The sequence below is a fragment of the Vigna angularis genome, chromosome 2, assembly GCF_016808095.1.
Source record: "Vigna angularis cultivar LongXiaoDou No.4 chromosome 2, ASM1680809v1, whole genome shotgun sequence".
NCBI classification, from domain to species: domain Eukaryota; kingdom Viridiplantae; phylum Streptophyta; class Magnoliopsida; order Fabales; family Fabaceae; genus Vigna; species Vigna angularis.
In genome coordinates, this window is record NC_068971.1 from 21885526 (window position 1) to 21906018 (window position 20493).

Consider the following 20493-nt stretch of genomic DNA (forward strand, 5'->3'; position numbering starts at 1 on the left):
TATCTACTGCATGACTCCAATTATGTATTGTTTGAAGTAATCTTTTGATGATTATTCAATTAGCCAATTATCCCGTTTCATCTTTAAAAGTATGATTTTGATGTCAATATCCTTACTCATCTTGCTCTCTGCCGTTTTCTTATGCGGCAAAAGTAAATATTACTATTCAAAACTAATCTATGCTTATCAGAACAATTTAGTATCTGTGATTGGAATTATGCTTGCCGATGCTGTAGATACAAAGTACAAGTTCTCATTTAAATTGGGAATGGATCTAGTGGAGTGACCCTACAACTACAGGAGATCTTAACAGTCGATTAAATTTTAAATTTAAATATTTACTTAGGCAGAACGAATTTGGTATAATATCCAATTTTAAAAATGAACACATTAAGGATCTATATTTAATTCTGGCTGTTAAGTTGGTAGTAAGGACTTTAATTTCGCGCTGTCGGGGCTACACTTCTTTTTTTCTCTCATATACTCTTTCTGACACATTTTTCTCTCTCTTTTCTATTCCTCTCAACATTAATTAATTAATAATTAAAAGAAGAAAGTGAATATTACTACTCCTGCCATCTTCTTGATATTTCAACATTAATTAAAAGAGAAACACATCACTTTGCGTCCACAGTGACACAGAGACAACAACTACATGCTAGTGTTTTAGGTTATTTTCAGAGCGAGGTTACTCACAAGATTCCTCTCGTGGACCCTCCTTCAAGGGTTTATCACTCCATGTGTTATACTTTAAAAACATTGCATCATGATTGAAGGTGTTTTTGATAATAACTTGTGTCTCTTATTTTATGTTTGGTCCCATTTTCTATTTGTAAACCTCCTTTCATATAATCTATTCATTAATTGTCTTTTTAATATAAAAATTTCCTCATGTTGAAATACATTATCTAATATCTTTATTTTTAAAAAATACAAATTATTAACAAATTTAATGCTGCTAACTAAACTAATTCATGCTTTTCATTATAAAATAACAGTTAAGGTATTAAAAAATTGAGATTTACGGGTATAAAATTTTATGATCAAATCAGTAATATATATATATATATAATTGAATCAAACTCTTATGACATATTTCATATCAGCCTAAACAATTTAACGTTGGTTTTCATTATTGAAGCCTAAATACAGTTTTCCATATTCTAATGATAAATTAATAATATATTTTAAAAAGTAGGTTAATTAATTTATTCCTACCTTTTGAAGTAAAAATATGGAAACGGAATTAAGAAGGCGAGTAGGAAGACAGTAGAACAATTACTTGGACTTCTCTTTAGCTCCACCATCTTTCCCTCTCCCTCTCTTAGCCTTCCATTCACCATGACTTTCACAATGGATACAGTTTCGATGTTAAACCCTAAACTCGCCCATTCCAACACCCAGGACTCGGAGCTATATTGCACACATTTCAACACCGGTGTTGGTTTCATCGTTCTAGCCTCATTGATAATACCACTTCTCCAGTCTTGTGTGTTTCCAGTTTCAAGGGAAAATGTCGAAGTAATTCTGGTGCACGAGCATTTCCATCAACTGGACACGGGCCATGGGTTCACCAGCTCCACTACCTTCTTCGGCGGCGGCTCCATGGGGGTTTCATCGTCAAGGGAGAGCGGCGGCTCAGGTTGGTTGTCGTTTTGAGGGGCAGCGTCCTTGGATTGGTGCCAGGCTCGAATGCGTTGAAGCGTTTCGTGCTTCCGAGAACACTCTTTCTCGATGGCATCGATCTGATCGAAGAACAAGCTGAGACGGGCGGAGAGGGAAGAAGGTTTGGAATCAGAAAGAAGGTTTAGTAGAGAAAGGTTTGGTGAGAGAGAAATTATGAAAATCATTAATATAAAAAAGCTTCTCGTTGCAGAAATAAAAAGAGAAGGATAAAAAAGTCAAATTTTATAATTATCTCAGCAAGGCATTTAATTCCGTTTATGTTAATCAATTTTTACAACTTTTAGACTCAATAGATTTATTTTTAAAATCGGGTATTAAATAGAAATTCACCTCTTAACATAGACACGAAATAAACATTTAAACCTAAATTTTATTAGTCGAATAACTTCTTCATAAAATAAAAATTGAAAAATTCAATGGGTAGAACAATTACAATATTGAGTCGTGTAATTTTTTTTTCATAGGATGGGATCTGTTCCAATTTAGATTATTTATGATCTTTAATTACAAGTTGTGGTTTTTCTTCACCAAGTGTTGCTTCCTGAAATAGACTGCAACATGTGTCATTTTTTTAAAGGCATAGTAATCTCCAATTGATTGAAGATCTCCATGAAACACCCAAATTGTTTTTTTTTTCGGTCTTTGAAAAACTTTTTGGATAAGGAAGGGACTTCTCAATTATTTTTTCTTTTTTCCTCTCATCCTCTTCTTCTTTCTTTCTCTTCTCATCTTTCTCACATTCTTTTCTCTCAACCTTTTCTTTTCTCTCTTTATTCATCTCTTCTTTTTCACTCAACACAACTTTTTCTTTTCTCTCAACTTTTCTATCATCTAGCATCGTGTCACTTCTAATCATAATGGCATTGCACTCCTCCTTAGGGTTAACTTTAGTATTAGCCCCAAAACTTCTGTCAGGCATCTCTTTCAACTTCTTAGCTAGTTGACCAACTTGTATCTCCAAATTTCTAATGGCAGCTTCAGTCTTTTTATGGTTGAAGATTGACACTTGCATGAATTGTTGAAGTGTCTCTTCTAGCTTTGCAGTTCTTTTAGATAAGGAGGGTTGTTGTTGTCATTGCTGTTGTCGTGGTCTATTGAATTGCCTAGCTTGCCCTTTATCCATACTTGGGTGAGGTTTCCAACCTTGGTTGTAATTACCTGGATGAAACTGATTACCTTAACCCATGAACTTGACTTCCTCTTGGGTAACTTCCGGCATAGCACATTGACCATTAATATGATCTCCACCACACAACTCACAAAGTTGTTGTTGAACTTGAGAAAAGTTCTGCAACTCCCTTGACAATTGAGAGATTTTCTTCATCAAAGTTTCCAGTTGTTGAGTCATAATCTTGTTTTGTGCCAACAGAGCATCTTGAGATTGTAGTTGTAGAACTCTTTTTTGTTGAAGTTGAGTTATTTCACTATGCATCTCATTATCATTCGTAGCCATATTTTCAATCAACTCATAAGCTTCCTCTAGAGTCTTGCACTTGATATTATCATTAGCTAAGGCATCCAACATCAATTTAGTCTGCGAGCTTAGACCTCCAAGGAATAGAATGATTATTGTGGGATCATCAAAGTCATGTGTGGGCGTCTTCCTCAACAAGCCTTTAAATTTGTCCCACGCTTGACCTAATGTCTCATCCATGCCCTGCTTGAAAGAAAAAAGTTTCTTGTTTACCTTTATTCACTTTTGATTGTAGGAAGTATTTGTTTATAAACTTTGCAACCACGGCTTCCCACCCAGTAAAGTTGTTTTCTAGAAAAGAGTCCAATCACATCTTAGCATTGCCTCCCAAAGAGAAAGGGAATAAGCTAAGTCTAATAGCTTCATCTGGCACGCCATTGATCTTCACGGTATTGCATATCTCATTGAATGTGGTCAGATGCTCATATGGATTTTCATGTGATAATCCATTGAATTGGTTGCTCTTCACCAATTGAATCAAAGCAAGCTTCATCTCCATATTTGCAACATTAACCCTCAGCCTTGCAATGCTATTAAAATGATGAGGGCCAATGACTATTGCATAATCTGCTAGGGTACGTCTACCATTCTGCTCTTTAGCCATATTTTTTGTTTCCTGGTCAGATTTTTGAGATGAAGGTTGTAAAAGAGTCTCAGGAGAAGGAAAAAGTTTTCTGGATCTCCTATTCCTCCTTTTTCTTCTACTATTGTCTGACCTGCAAGAAGAGGTTCAAAAACTTTCGTTCTTCTAGTTCGAATTGTACCCTGCATAGACTAGAGAACAAAACACTAGAACACTCAATTAGCACCAACAAAAATTAAAAACAAAAAGATAAAATATAAAATTAAAGATAAAAAAATAAAATTAAAGATAAAGTCTAATCGGTTAAGAATCACACAAAAGTATAGTTTAAACCATGAGATAATTCTCCGGATCGTGGTTTATATGTATTTCCCAATAACAAAGAAGACCATAAAATCATGTCATGAATGATCAAAACATAACAAGCATAGAGCAAATGAGAAAATCCCTAACAATTGATGAAAGAAGCATATATCAATTAAAACCAATTCAAATACATGAGACTTCACAAGGTTACATCATCCCCCAACAACAAATTGAATTTAGCTCCCCTTTGTCATGGAGAAACTAGATAAACAATGGAATGAGAATGAAAGATAAACCCTAAAAACTTAAGAAGAGAGCTTCTGCATCCACTTCTTCCTCCAGAGAGTTGGAAAAGTTTGAATTTGTGTCACTTCTGTCAAAAGACACTCCCTCTAGGATGTCCAAGTCCTTATATACAATTGAATTGGATCATGGGCCAACGTCACCAGCGCTCAGCACCCCTACTTAGGGCGCCCAGGCGAGCTTGCGAGAGGAGTGGTGCTCAGCGCCTTAGTTGTTTGGACCTTTGACCCTACCTGACTTGCCTTAACCTTCATTTTTGGTCAAATTGACTCAACTTTTAGTCGGGGATAACTTGTTCAACCTTCAGTATAGACTAACTCATCTAGAGCCTTGGCTTGAGATGACTCGTATTATTGACCTTCATCCTAGGCTGACCATGTCTCGATCTTGAGCTCAAAATGACTTCTCTCAACCTTCGGGCAAGGATGACTCATCTTGACCTTCAATTGGGAGCGACTCAACCTTTGGCTTGGTCCTAATCAGCTTAAACTTTAATCTGTGCCAACTCACTTAATCTTCCTCCCAAGCCAACTCAGCTAAACCTTTGGTCTGGACTTACTCGACTCAATCGTCGACCCGAACTAACTAGTATCAACCTTAAACCTAGACCAACTTGTCCCGACCTTTGGCCCAAGCGAGCTTGACTTTTAATTTAGGTTGACTTAGGTTGACCTTCGTTCTACATCGACTCGTATCAATCTTTAGCTCAAGATGACTCGACCTTTGACTTGTCTTAACCTTTAGCCTAAGCCAAATTGGTTAGACCTTTTGGCTCGGGCTGACTAACCCACTTGGCTTGACGACTAATATCAATCTTTGATCTGGGCCTGATTGTTTCAATCATCAATCTAGGTCAAATTGGCTCGACCTTTAACCTGAAACAACTTGTCTCAACTTTCAACTTGGTCTAACTCATCTTAACTTTCAACCTTTGTAGATCTTACTCAAAATTCGATTGAGCTTTCAAGTACGATCAAATCGATTGAGTCTTTTATCTTAATTGACTAGTCCCACATTCATGAGTGAAGTGAAAAGAATAAAACTTCAAATTACATATATTTTTCTTTATGATATTTAATTTTTTTTATTTTATTAATTTGAAATATCTTTCAAATTTTTTTAAATTTATTTATTTTTTTAATTATTTTATTTAAAAAAAGTTATCTTCATAAATTACTTCAGAATCTACATTCCTTATACCCCATTATCTTAGGCAAAAACACAAGCTAAATTCCTCAAACCCCACTATATCATACAAAAGTAAATTTTATTTAATTCTCATATAAGATAAGGTTTCCATCTATATACTTATTTTACTGCTCTACACCAAACTGTGTAAAACTGTTTTTCCATTTTTGTAAAAATTAAAAGTCAAGGGCATATTTAGAAAATTATAAAACCTTTTAAAAAAGATAAAAAAATGTATTTTTTGTAAATTAAATTTAACTCATACCCCCACTTAAAGTTAAAATATAATGAAATTATATAAAAGAGTTTTAAAATGGTATATTAAGTAATTTTAGCTGTAAAAAAATATTTTATATTTTTTGTCTTTTTAATGCATAAAATATCCTAAGGAGATTACACATCCTATGGAAATCATAAATGCAATATATATAAAAAAATGTTCAGTACTGTTTTTTACAAAGAACAAATATATGAAAGGTGGATGATTGAGAATAAAAGAGTAGGACAAAGAATAACTATAATAAATTGTTTAAAGTAAAATTAATCATGCTGATGACAAATAGCACAATATATTAAAACTTTGTCATCATATATGTATGATTCCTATTTTTATCTTTTGTAATCATGTCCTTTGTTCATGTTCAAATGATAAATATGAACTCTCTCGCACTGCTATAATAATTTAGATTAGAAAATAAATATAATTAAGAACATCTTACATTAAAAACTCTACAAAATGAATAAAGAAAGTAAAATTCAATATTACATACTTTTTTTATTTCAACAATTATATTGAATTGACTTGTACTTTAATTAAGAAATTATACTCAAATGAATATATATATATATATATATATATATATATATATATATATATATATATATATATATATATATATATATATATATGCTGGAAAAGTTAAAAAAATGTGAGTGTTCTTCAATATTTAAGAATGGAAGAGTACAAAATTGAGTGAGGATGTTCTACACAAATGCATGACTGCAATACAAAAGTGTTAATGCTACTCAAATGGAAGCAACAAAATTAAGATTGATAAATAAATAAATAAATAATTTTCAATATGTAAGAAAGTTAATACCTAAGCTTATATTTACTTGTTTATTTTATTTTAATTTAATTAAGTTTTAAATTATTGTATATTTAGATATTTTCAATTGATTTTTTATTAATTTTATTTATTTATTTAATATTTAAATTTTGTATATTTAATTAAAGTTTTGTAATTAATTTTTTTTCATTTGATTGTTATCTGGTGTCATTATATATATATTACTTTGTTAAATTATAAATAATTTTTTTAATATCATATTTCTTAATTCATAAAGAAAATTAAATAATACAGCTAGACAAACTTATTCAATTAACAACAAAATTATAGAAAATTTATTAAACAATATACAAATTTTAAATACTAAACGTAACATAAATTTAATAGATATTAAGTTGAAGATATGAAATTTATGAAAAAATTTGAAATTTAATTTTTTTTTTTTTAATTATTATCTCTTAATACTACTAAAAGAAAGTCACTAAATACTTACATAAAGTTTTTTTTTCTATTTTATAGAAATTAAAAGTTAAGGACAATTTTAGACAAATTAAAAGAAAAGATAAAAATAGTATTTTTTTGTATTAAGAAATTATATAGAGGAAATTTTTAAATCATATACCAATTATATAAAATAGTGAACTGGGCCCACTGGCCCATTTAGTGAAGTGGACCGTGAAACATTCTCCTTACACATGCCAAATCAATTCCAATTATGAAACCAATTGGCGCCTAATATTTCCCCGCCACTGCAAATTTTCATTTTCATTCCAAAAAGTTCAAACAAAATCAGTGTTCTTTCTCACATCTTCTCCACTTCAAAATTCCCAATTATCCTCATGATTCATCATTTCCCACACAACAAACCTCCAAAACCCTTTCTTTTTCTTCATCAAGGTTACAATGAGGGAACAGAGCGTTGATTCCTTCTACGCCAAGCTTCGTGATTATGCATTATCTTCTTCCTCTTCGCCAGTTCTCATCTTCCCTTCAACCTCCGACGTTGATTCTCTCTGCGCTCTCAAGATCATCTTCCACATTCTCGAATCTGACTCCATTCGATACGCCTGCTACCCTGTCTCCTCCTTCCAAGAGATCCACAAATATACCTCTTCCTCTGCCTCAGACGACGACGACCATCTTTCCATTGTTTTGGTCAATTGGGGCAACCACCGGGATCTCCGCAAAGAGCTCAGTCTTGGCCCTAACGTTCGTGTCTTTGTTGTCGACAGCCACCGTCCCATCCATCTCCGTAATCTAAGTGATCAAAACGACGCCGTTTTTGTCCTCTTTACAGACGAGCAGCAGTCTGATCTTGTCTATGACTTTGATCTCACCACCCTTGCCAATGCCATTGCTGCTGAGGGTGATGAATCTGAACCTGAATCTGAGTCTGAATCGGAATCTGACGATGACGGGAATAGATCTAGGAAGAGGAGGAAAAGGAACGACGATGATAAGGAGGATGCAATTAAACTGTACCGGAAGCTGAAGAAGGATTACTATCAATTGGGGACTTTCCATGGGAAGCCGTCCGGGTGTTTGATGTATGAGCTGGCGGATTCTCTCAGGAAGAACACCAATGAGTTGCTCTGGTTGGCTTGTGTTTCACTCACGGATCAGTTTGTGCATGAGAGGTTAAGTGACGAGAGGTACCATCATGGAGTTATGGAGCTTGAGCAGTACATAAACAGTTCTGGAAATTTGGATGTGGTTACTTCGGTTACACTGTCGGATGGTACGAAAATTCGTGCCCCGAATTCTTCGGTGATTACTTATGAGGACCAGCCAAAGCTTATGCTGTTACAGGAGTGGAGTTTGTTTGACTCCATGATGTGCTCTTCGTACATTGCCACTAAGTTGAAGACTTGGAGTGAGAATGGGGTGAAGAAGTTGAACCTTCTGTTTGGGAGGATGGGGTTTGCTCTTGCCGATTGCCATCAGAAGTTTCAGCACATGAATGTGGAGGTGAAGCGCAAGATGAAGGGTGAGTTTGAGCGGTTTTTGCCTCAGTATGGACTCACTGATTTCAACTACAGGAGTTTCCAGAGGACTCTTCAGTATAGTTCTAAGGTTTCGGCCGCGGATGTGGTGTATGGTGTGACTGCTTTGCTTGAATCTTTCGTAAAATCGGATGGTTCTAGCGCTTCTAAGCAGTTTGGTGTGGCATATGATGCGCTTTCTTTGAACAATATCGACAGCTTGAGAACCGGGATGCAACATGCTATTAAGATTCAGAGGGCCATTTTAAGGCAAGGGAGTGCTGCAATTACCAAGAATGGATGCATTAGGAGTGGAAGGAGTTTCCGGTGGTTGAAGTTGGAGGATTCAAGTGATGCTAAGTTGTTGGGGTACCCACAGGCATTGACTAAGTTTTGTTTTTTTCTTATGGACGCTTTAAGGGAGAAGGGGGCGACAATGAAACCTTTGCTTTGTGCTTGTGTATCACAAGATCCTGGGAAGGTGCTGATTGTAGGGGTTTGTGGGAGGCCACGTTTGGCTGGGGCTCGTGGGAACGCATTTGGGATTGCATTTAGGACTGCTGCAGAGGAGATTGGAACTGAGTTCTTCCATGAGTTATTTGAATCATCTTGGATTCTTCTGGATGCTTCAGCTGTGAATTCTTTCATGGTTAGGTTGATTGAGAAGCTGTGAAACTGCTGGATTTCTTATTAGAATTAGTTCTTTGAGGAACTTCTCTGACTGCTGTGACTGGGACTGAGATTAGCAATAAGTGATGTGCAGTGGTTGATATTGCACCAAGACATGACTCTTTTCTTAGTTAATTGTATTGTGAGTTATAGCATATTCATTTGACTTTTCTTACCTGTTTCCCCAAATGTTACCTTGACATTTTCATGTAACTACTGTTCTATTCCAAATTAGATGTACCATTGCAATATTGAATTGAAAGTACGATATCGATGAAGTTCACATATCTAGTGCTGCATTTTTAAATTTGTGTTGCAGTATTTCTGTGCTTTCTACCTGAAGTTGAACTTGCTTACGAAGGTCCATACTATGTAATGTTAATTTTATACGAAAAAAAGATGTTGTATGTTCTTGATGCCACCAACTAACTTACGAACTTGTTATGTCAGAGCATGCCCCAGGAAATCATTGATAGCCATGAGTTGCAGAGTATTACCTTGTATTACATATGAGAGTGCAGACAATATGACGTAGTTGATTCGTCACTGGTGTGGAAATGATCCAGGGTGATGCTGAGGCAGTTCCAGAACTGAAAGCAACAAATGGATCTGCCATTGCAAAGGAAGCCAATCCCCAGTTTTTGCATCTACTTTGTCTGCTGATAGACTTGAGATAAACCAGGGACAAACAGAATGGAGAAAGGAAGCTCCAAGATAAGAACCATCAAGTGTGTTGTCACCTATGCCTTCATTCATGATTCTGTTTTTATCTTGCTTGTGTTGTTTTCTTATGCTGGGTTGTTTGTTTTATCAATTTTCCCTCGATATTTTGGTTAGAGTTAGGAATTGGTTACTGTTTTCTTGTCATGCTCACAAATATAATTTGTTGTCCGAATCCTGTACTTAGGCTGAATAGATTGATTTCAATCTCTGATGCCATGCATCAGTTTCCATGAATGTCATGGTACCTTCCTCATGGGAAAATATAAATCCCTGAAATTGTTATGGATCTGCTATCCACTGCAAAACTCCAACATGTTGTTAAAGTAATCATTTGAAAACAATTCAATTAGCCAATTATCTCGTTTCATATTTAAAAGTATTGTTTTAATATGGTTTTAATTTTAATGTCCTTACCCGTCTTGCTCTCTGCTGATTTCTTAAGTGGCAAAAGTAAATATTACAATTCAAAAGTAATTTATGCTTATCCGAAAAATTTAGTATCTGTCACAGGAGTTATGCCTGTCGTTGCTATAGATAGTTATAGAATACAAATTTTCATTTAAATTGGAAATGTATCTTGTGCAGTGACATTACCACTGAAGTGGATCTAACCTTTGATTAAATTTTATCAGTTTAATAGTTTTTTTATAAAATAAAAATTGAAAAATTCAATGGTTCCATTAATTACTGTATTGAATCATGTCATTTTTTTCATCGGAGAGGATCAGCTCCCATTTAAATTATTTAGAATCCTTATGTTGTGCAGTGATATTACCACTGAAGTGGATCTAACCTTTGACTTTCCTCATTTGTCAATTTAAAAAAAAAAATTCATCCTGAACCTAGTGGTTTTCAGACCTTAGAATGTGACTCATGTCAACTAGAAAAATATGTTAGATTTATCTTTTCTAAAAGGTCTCAATCAAAATGTAATTCTAGTTTTTCTATTATCCATTCCGATATTTGGGACCTAGTTGCGTCTTATCTTTTGATTTTAGATATTTTGTTACATTCATTAACGAGTATTCAAGATGTACTTGGTTTATCTTACGAAAAAATAGTTCTGAATTGTTACCCATTTTTCACATCCGTTTTGAATGAAGTCAAGAATCAATTTGCTCAAATAATTAAAATCTTAAAAAGTGACAAATGCCAAAGAGTATTTCTGATCCAATTTTTTTGCAATCTTGAGTTTACACGGTAAGTCCACTTGTCCTTATATACTGTAGCAAAATGGCATAGTAAAAATGAAAAGTAGACACTTTCATGTAAACAAATTCTTTATTCCAATTTGATGTAACGTTGAATTGAAACTGGGAGATTTTCATGGATATAATTCACATTTCAAGTGGTAGATTTTCTTTGTTTTTTACATTGGAACATTTTTTGTTTCTAGTCTTGCTAAGCTCTCTACCCCAAATTGAACTTGTTAACAAGCTTTGACTTTGGTGGTTATAATGAGAGACAGACCTGCCGGAACTGGAGTTTTACTCATTGTCGTAATATATGCTGAGAGTCATGAGAGACCATTTATATAATTTTATATTGTTTTATCAATGTTTTCTTATTTCGGGAAGTTTGTGCTCTGGAAGAAAAGCAGCTGTTTCTAGTTGCCTAGAGGTTCCTTAGATTACATATTGTAATTACTTGTTCGTTATGTTCTTTATTTTAATTTGCAGAATCGCAATTATTCATTTTAGTATGTTTTATGAATTTATATATTTGTAGATATGTATCTTACATTATCATATCTTGTGTTTTCTTAAAATGAATTTTGTATTGGATATCTATCATATTTGCATGAGCTAGAACTATAACATTTTATGGTCCTTTCTGCTACTGCTTTGCAGAAGCAGCTCACATTGTTATTATTTTGATTTTGAAGATTTATACAGTTATTTTAATTAACATATGAGTAATACATTAAGTAAAGTTGTCTAACCAATAAGGTGCATTTTAAGAAGTGAGGCAAACAATGTAATACTTGCAATACCACCTCTATATATGCCTACTGGAACCTGCGAACTTATCAGAATAGAAATTTATTAAGATGAGTTATAGCATTTGATATCATATCAAATTCACCTTAAAAGCTTTTGGAACTTAAGTGAAGTTGCTTAACAGATGTTAGGTTGTACTCAAAGAACTAAAAATTGTTCTTTGTAATTGGTATGATACCGGGAAAGTAGATAAGCTCCGAGTTTCAGACAAGCAATAAGCGTGGTATTGCTGAAAATTACCAAATAACAATATATCTTAAATGTATCAGTTAGTCTTCTTTCCTTAAATTTGATGCCTCTAATGTTTTTCTCATTTTCAGCAGATGAAACTTTCTCCACCTGCTGGCCGACCTGACAGAAAGTGGAAAAACACCTCATTGGAGCCAGGTCATGATGGTTTAAGGCTGTTATACTGATAGGTTTCCGATTAAGAAACCTAATCAAGATCCCTCTAAACCACCTCTCAGAACAGAAAGATAACAAGAATGGGAACAAAACTGTGTATTATTCACAAAAGAATACTCTGGACACTTACAGAAACAAGGGCATAACCCCTTTCACAGGACAAAGCCTGTTAACAAATTAACTACCCAAAAACTGCCTTCTAACTATCCAATCAATCTATTTATACAATTCCTGTGCCTTCTATCCTAATCCCCTTTCCCATTGTATCCAAATACCCTATATCCTAACATATACTTTATAAGGTTTTATTTGCGTCTTGTTGATAATGAAATATAGTCACTTTTACACGAAGTAAAAAGGTGTTAAATCCTAATTACAAGGGGTGAGGTTGCAAGGTATTTAAATCAGTATCTGCTATGAAACTGAGGTTAAACAAGCTTGACAATTTTACAGCATAAACACAAGCAGGTAATTAAAGGTTTCTGTAAAGTTTTGTACCTACTATTTAGCTTCTTGTTAGTTCATATTTTGAGATCATTACAGTACATTTGAAAGCAACGGGTTGCCTGAGTTTGAGATCATCATTTAAGATGACAGTGAAAATACACATATGAGCATAATAGCTAAGCTTATTCTATGATCTCAAGGAACAGGACTAATGACATTGAATTCACTTTGGGATAACTATCAGGTATTATAGTTCTTTTCTTGGTGATGATGAGAAAAGCAGATTTGGAGTGCTTAAATGTGGACAAATTGTTTACTAATCTGAATGGAAGAAAATGTTTTCCTAATGGATCAATCTTGCCTTGGGATATAAACTAATCAGGAAATGAGTAATATTATTCATTGCATGATGTATAACCACATATTTTAGAGATATCAACCATTTTGTAATGTATTGTGTTGGTGTTATGCATAATCTAACGACAATTAATTTGATGCAGTACGAGGTTGGAATTTGAATAATACATCATAATATCCTTCAAAGTCGCATTATGCAAAGTGCATTGCTTGACTGTGATTGTGATGAGACAAAATAAATAAAACCGCGTATAACCTGGTTGATGTTATTGATCTATCAATATAATGTGTTTGGTTTAAGTTTCGTACTCTTGGTGAAAACAGAGATTATAGGAATATTAATGCTAAGCCAATATGGCTTATAAAATTCGGCATGGTACACTTTGTAAAGGGGGCATCTTGGTTACGGGCTTATTTTTAATCAATGTTAGAATTTGACTCGTGTAGGTTGAGAATCTTGTTATTGAGAACCTTGACAATAAGCCTCGAAGGCCACTGGAAAGGAAGTTTACAAAAACTTGAGTCTTTGTAGATACAAAAACCTTAGTCTGTAAAGACATTATACTTTTGTGGCAAAGATTAAAAGTAGTATACATAAGAATTGAAATAGGAATTTCTTTTATCAACATACTATTAATTTGAACGGAAATTCAAATTATTGGATTCAAATTATGTAGAGAATGACTAAGTTGAGTGAAAAAGTCTCACTAAAAGTATTCAGTCGGATTTATCCATAAAAATTAATCATTTAACAAGATTAGTGATTTTAATATCAATGTCAAGGTGATCTTTCTCCCAAAAATTAGAAAACTTTAATGTTATTGAGTATGATTTTACACGGACTCATTTTAGAACCTACATCATAAGTCACAAAGACCAAGAAATCTATTTCTGGAAGTTTGTTATTGAGTATGATCAATTTGTGTTATGCTGCAGGTGATCAACACAATAGGACTAAAATCACAACCCATTAATCATTGTAAAAGAATTGTATAAGAAATCTTGTATATCCCACCTAAATACAGAAAATTGAATTATATAAAGCGTGGCAGTTACATAACATAAGATTAAAAGGGACAAGTCACAATCTTGCAGTCGGTGTCTTTACTGACCAAAAGAAATACAGAGAAAGAAGAAGACACAGATTTAAGACATACGTCTAGAATATTTTCCTGGGAAGAGAGTGCCTTGAATATTTACAAGTGCAAGACACACTTTATGTCCATTCACAACCCTATCTTTTCTCTTCAGATTATAATTTATACTTTCACACAAATCATTTTTTCCCCCAGCAAAAGCAGCAACTCTGAAGAAGCAAGGATAAAAACAGAGAGAAGCAATGAAATATCAGTAAGATGAAAACTCCAAAGTTACAGATGAATATACTGTCTAAACATTAAACAGCTTTTGCAGGCATACCTGAGCTTTCTCATCAGCAGGCTGATTCCGCACACCATATTGTCTAGCATTAGGTGTGCCTGGCACATGTCCAGCCCCCACCTGCTTCTCCTCCCGCACTCTGTTGAAAATATGAGTGTAGCCATCAGCTGATGCAGGGTTGCTCTCGTCCCACTCACCAAATTTTGGAACCGCGGCACCTTTATCAGGCTGCCAAATCAGAAAGCTACAGATTAGAAATTATTTTCCAAGGAATGTCTAATTAAGATTCCTAAATCAAACGAGATTTGCATATTCATGATTTTTACATTTCTTGCCACACACGGTCATAAACAAGAGAATAGAAAACTTACAGTTTCATCCCCTCGGTTAGATGGTCTTAACCGGGACCTTCCTGGGGTAACTTGGCTGGTGTCATATGAATTCTTTACTTCCCAAGAAGGACTATCCCTGCCAGGGGTTTTTGCCTGGCGATGAAGGGGTGAACGGTCAATGTTGTGTTCAGATCCAATAGTTTGTCTTGAAGGTTTTCTACTGTTGTCAGCAGAACCTACTCCCTGGCCTCGATGCACAGAATCAGTGCCCCTCACATGGCTACCATTGTCATGGCGAGCTGGAGACTCAGTGAAATGTTTAGCATCACCATTGTCCCTGCTCTTTTGTAACTCATATGTGGATCTCACTGATCCCTTTCCAATTGGATCCTCTGAGTGAACTCTTGGTTTTGAATGGGGTAGGTCAGCAGACGAAACTGGATATGAATTTTTTTCGGGCTCATTTATCATCTTCGAACCAGATTGACCTTTCTGGGTTTTGTCAGAATAAGCTGTATCTGAGACATTTTTTTCATTTTCCTGATTGCCAAACTTTGGATCATGAGAATTTTGCTGTCAAATAGAAATATTAAAAAGGTCCTGTTAAGTAACTGATACACGTTTAAATGCTAAGGATTCCATTCCATTATCACAATAAGAGTTATCAATGGAGAAATAGCAGACAAGGGAGATAATATGGCTCCTATTGTTTTTCTTTGTAATGAGGATCATCTTTTGGCATTTCAGGAGAATGAACATGTTAAAAGTGCATGTTTGGAAATCCATTCCAAACACTTTAAAAGTACCTTTTACTCAAAAAGATACACTTCACTTCCTTCGACCAACATACTTTGGCCACCCCACCTCTAGATCCCCAAACATATCTTAAATTTTCTCAAAGCAAATGTAATAGTAAACACGAACTACAAAATTTTAGCATTTCTGTAAGCATAGTAAAATACTACAAGCAGTGCATAACCAGAAACAAAGTTTCTCCATCTAACTTGTTTCCAATTCATTATTGTCCATCAAAAAAAATCCCCACAGAACTCTCAAATGGTAGAAGGATTATGCAGAGAAAAACTCCAAATAGCCTTTTACAAAGTGTCATGTTAACAACGCAAAATATACAGGAACACATAATCAAAAGCAGAAGCCTACAATTCCACATTTTAGTATAAGATGCTTTACCTATCCCCACTCCTACAAGTGGCAAAATATTATTCATAACCTAGGTTAAAAACAATAAAGCATCACCTGAGAGGTATATTTTCTGTATTTATGAGACTAGGGAAGAGGCATGGGAAAATGGAATTAACAGGGATCAAACCTACCAACCAACAGTAGGTCCCTAATCATTAAGAGCAGGGAAGGGACCATATAAGCTAAGACTCGTCAAATCAGAAAGGCCCTTAACCATGCTTAAAGAACCAAAGCTGGAGAATTACCCAAAACTAAATAGTATACTCATTAACAATTATACCTGCATTTTGAAGTTCAAGTTGTGCATCTCACCTGTTATAATCTTCACTCTTCTTGCTTTGTCTTCAATCTCTCTTTCCCCCTCATGTATGGTCTCTATCAACACTTTCTATATTACATTTAGGTAGTTTTTACCCATTTACACATTTATAATCATTTACCATATTAATAAAAAAAATTCAATTTACTACAAGCATTTGTTTCATTAATTCTTGCAATTTACTATAAGCATTTTTTTCTACACTTTACAACAGAGTAGAATGTTCACATATCCCTCCATCAATCAACAGGTAGCATTTTTTCATCCACAGTCAATAAAGTCCATGTTTTTCTCCACTCCCTAGGAGCCACAAAAATAGAGAAAAAGACTTTAGTGTTGAAACTGGCTCATTCAATTCGCTTGTGCCATCTTATACATTCAAATATTCTGAATACTCTTGCAGGACTGTATAATTTCCAGAAATTCCCTTTGATCTTGAGGAAAAGGCAATAGATTAACTAAATCTGTAAGGCTTGAGAGAAAATTTCCAACAACCAGGTTCAAAAGAAGCAAAGCTATTATTATTCTATATTAGGACTATGAAAAGGGGGAGTTAGTTAGGAAAGTTAGAGGGGTTGTTAATTAGGTATCAATACAGGAAGAAGAATAGAAGGAGAGATTTAGATTTGTTGTCATTGTAAATTGAACCTTAGCACCATTAGTGAAGGGGAAACTCTTGGAGGAGATGTTTGTCTTCTATTCAATAAACTATTTCTTTTCTTTCTCATTCCAATTCTTGGTTCCTAACATTCTTTAATTACCTTATATAACCACCTAGTATTTTTCAGAAGGCATGATACGAGACAAAATTCAAGTTTTTGGGCTGTGGTTATATGAAATCAAGAATGATTTTGTAGGTCTAAAATCTTTCAAAAAGTCACTTTCACCCTACAAGGCTGATTCATGACAATTTACTTGTTGAAACAGGTTTTACAGATATTGTTATTAAAAGTCTTCAAATCATTCTTTAGGACTAATATTTTAGTAAGTCTCTTAACTTCAACTTACAAAGCTGATACACGACAATTTGCTTGTTGAACAAACAGTTGAGGTTAGTTCATTTACATTTTTATCAAGTTCAATTTAGATTTCTCAATTCCAGTTTCAAAAGGCTGGAGAATGTTCAAACTAACATAGCATAGTTTAGTTTACAAACCCTAGATTTAATTTACAAACCTAACAATTTCATATCAACACATACGCATTTGCAAAAATCAGTACAACTTAAATCACAAAAAGCATTATTCATTTTCACTATCGTCTCTTCCGTCAGACCATCCATTATGTATTAAAAAGTTGTTGCATACACTCATACCACTGGAAGTTACCAACTAATTAAAAGTCAAAGTCATATGAAGCAGTAAATTCCGCATAAAATTTACTGTTGTCAGTTGATGTTACACGAGTCACAGTTATCTGGAAAAACGGAAAGGATATTTCTTAGGAAAGAAAAGCGCTGTGGTGCCTCTTTGTTTCAAAGGCCAGATGCATTTGAGATACAGCCGACAATTGATTTATCAGGATCTGCAAATGAGGGTACTAAACAAAAAGGGTAACTTGGTGCTACAAAGTTCCAGCCATGGTGGGGCCCATGGAAATGCTTTGACCCATTAAGGGAACTAAAGAAAGATGGTTATGTTGGATGGAGTTACTTTGGAGCTAGGATCTAATGATGCAGTTTCAGTATTAAATTAGTCTATAAAAAAAACCATGATTAGAGGATTCAATTTCCCTGATCGCCTCAGTGTCCTTACCATGTTATATCCGTCATGTTGGACCACTCCAAAAAGTAGAGATCTTTAACCTTCCTTTTCTGGCTTTTCATCTTTGCAAGCCAACTATGAGAAAAAAAAATTAGCTAATGATATAAAGTTCATGTTTTCTTAGTTATGCCTCCAGATCATCAGATCCTAGCACCAAAATAATTTTATCCTACATATTCATCTTATAGTTGGCATTTGGGTTGTCTTTTTTTCTTACCAGAACAAATTGTAGAAACAGCTTTTCAAAGTTGCTCAAACATCTCTAGCAAATATATAAATCCTGCGAAAGTCCTAAATTTTTGTAAGAAATAAAAAATAGGATTCTTAAGCTTCTGAATTAACCAAAATTAGCTCATTGCCTCATTTAAAACATGATATATAAGGATATGGATACAAAATATAGATGAATTAAAATGTGTATACTATATCACAATAGATAAAAGCAAACCTTGATGGAAAGTGAGAAAAGCAACCATTCAGGGGAACATGCTTTCCCCCTTTATATATAGAATATTATAATATCTCTAAAACCAATTAAATAAAGAACTCTTTGTTATGCATCCTAATTTTTAATCTGGATCCCTAAAATATGCAGAAATTAAAATCAACATGATATAGCTCCATCCACTCAATACATAGCACTATTCTCTACATTAACAACTTAATCTTTATATAATGTTGTTAAATTTTTAGTTTTTGCTCTTGCAAACACTTGGACATGGGGTAGATATGCTAAGGGCGTTTGTGAATGGGTTTAATTTGGGTTGGCTTTGCATTAAATAATCACCTGAATGAAATATAAAATTAAAGAAGTTCAATTTGGTTTGGTTTCAATTTAATATAAAATCTGAACTAAACCAAACCAATGTTTTGCAGTTTGTTTTGGATTGGTTTTGTCACTATAAAATAGTTAAAACATTTTTCACAAAAAAATTGTTAAACATTTCATAATGAAAATTGTCAAACAGAGAGACATGTGAATTATTTTTGTATGACGGTTGTTACATTGATAATGTCAACTTTCCTTCATATTTACAAGTTACATAATTTTATAGTTAAAAATTACAATACAAATTTGTTATCTTGTTTTTATAAATATAAATATATTGTAAATTGTAAATTGTAAATTGTAAATTGTAAATAAAATACAATCAAACCATAAAACAATCATAAAGAGACATACTCATGTATGTTTGTCCCTAAAACAATCATCAAGAGACATACTCGTGTATGTTTGTCTGTTGTTAATTAACTCTAGACATATATCATTGTATTTAAATATAATAAGCATCCTTGTTTGGTCTGGTTCTTGAATTTTGATTCGTAATTTAAACCAAACAGTTTGGTTTAGAAAAAAAATAAGTAGATCCAAAAAAATAGAAAGAAAATTTGGTTTTGTTTATTTCAATCTACAAATAGCAGATCTAGTTGCTTTGTCTATGCTAATTCAACCAAAAGCCACACTTAAGAGTAAGTATTTTTGTTTTTCCAATAACACTAGTATTAGTGCACATACAAGTATGCATACCTAATATATTTAGAAAAGAATTCATTTCATAAGGCTAAGCTAAAATTTTAATAAACCTGATTCATGAAGCTAGTTTCCACCATAAGCTAAAATCATTTGTTAACATGAACTGTCTCATGATCCAATCAGCAGGATGCAAAGGGACAGCAAACCAGAAAGAACAAAATCAAAATGTTGGCCAAGCATCAGAGCTTCAGAACATGAAGGTATGCACAGTACAGATAACAATAAGAAGGAACTGCACTTGAACAAAAGATTACAACATAATGCAAGAGATTGAAACTTTGATTCCCTACCCTTTTCCTCAAATTTTGTCAGCGGCAAGGAACACGCAATACAAGAAAAAGTGAAAGAGCAGAGAGAAGGTGGAAGAACTCACAGCCATGTCCTGCTTTACTGAGTTTGGGAAAAATAAGCACTACCCAGAAGTGGTAGAGATGAATTGCTGAAGAAAGTTGAGATTTTTCTTTGGATCAGAGCCTGGGAAAGTGAAAGCTGAAAGAACCCAACAAGTTTCTCCACTGTATGAAAAGACCCAGAAAGAAAGAGAAACAAGGAAGCTTAGTGAGAAAACTTTAGAACCACACTGACCGGCATCACCTGTCAATAAATATAAAAAAGTTTATCAATGATTTAGTTAATATGAGAGGATAAAATAATTAAATTGATAAGGTAGTAATAAATTAAAATACTTTTTGTGTTAATTTAATAAAAATGAATTAAAATTAAAATTAAAATATAAAATAACATTAAAAATATTTAAAAAGTGAAATTT

At 33.8% G+C, this 20493-nt stretch overlaps 2 protein-coding genes across 3 annotated transcripts; one reads left to right on the forward strand and one right to left on the reverse strand.

Moving 5' to 3' along the window:
- The first annotated feature begins 7304 nt into the window (after window positions 1-7304).
- Window positions 7305-9568, forward strand: LOC108329174 (uncharacterized). Its single transcript, XM_017563257.2, has one exon. The coding sequence runs from the start codon at window positions 7514-7516 to the stop codon at window positions 9263-9265; it is 1752 nt and encodes a 583-aa protein (XP_017418746.1). The 5' UTR covers window positions 7305-7513; the 3' UTR covers window positions 9266-9568.
- Window positions 9569-14200: 4632 nt separating this feature from the next.
- Window positions 14201-20312, reverse strand: LOC108329360 (RPM1-interacting protein 4). Of its 2 annotated transcripts, XM_052872820.1 has the most exons (6): window positions 20098-20312; window positions 19775-19827; window positions 16389-16496; window positions 14945-15478; window positions 14613-14801; window positions 14201-14499 (listed from the first exon to the last, which is right to left on the reverse strand). In XM_052872820.1, the coding sequence occupies exons 2-6, from the start codon at window positions 19799-19801 to the stop codon at window positions 14470-14472; spliced, it is 888 nt and encodes a 295-aa protein (XP_052728780.1). In that variant the 5' UTR covers window positions 19802-19827; window positions 20098-20312; the 3' UTR covers window positions 14201-14469. The 2 variants fall into 2 exon arrangements, with proteins under 2 accessions (XP_052728780.1, XP_052728781.1); XM_052872821.1 differs by lacking the exons at window positions 16389-16496; window positions 19775-19827 and having other exon boundaries at window positions 20098-20311.
- Window positions 20313-20493: the final 181 nt, after the last annotated feature.

Bases quoted from the DNA above. Each gene is read 5' to 3' on its own strand.
- LOC108329174 (XM_017563257.2), top strand. From the start codon at position 7,514: ATGAGGGAACAGAGCGTTGATTCCTTCTACGCCAAGCTTCGTGATTAT.
- LOC108329360 (XM_052872820.1), bottom strand. From the start codon at position 19,801: ATGGTGGAAACTAGCTTCATGAATCAG. The intron at 16,497-19,774 runs GTTTATTAAAAT...AATGTAATATAG, and splicing joins AAACTAGCTTCATGAATCAG to AAAGTGTTGATAGAGACCAT. The intron at 14,802-14,944 runs GTAAGTTTTCTA...CTGATTTGGCAG, and splicing joins CTAACCGAGGGGATGAAACT to CCTGATAAAGGTGCCGCGGT.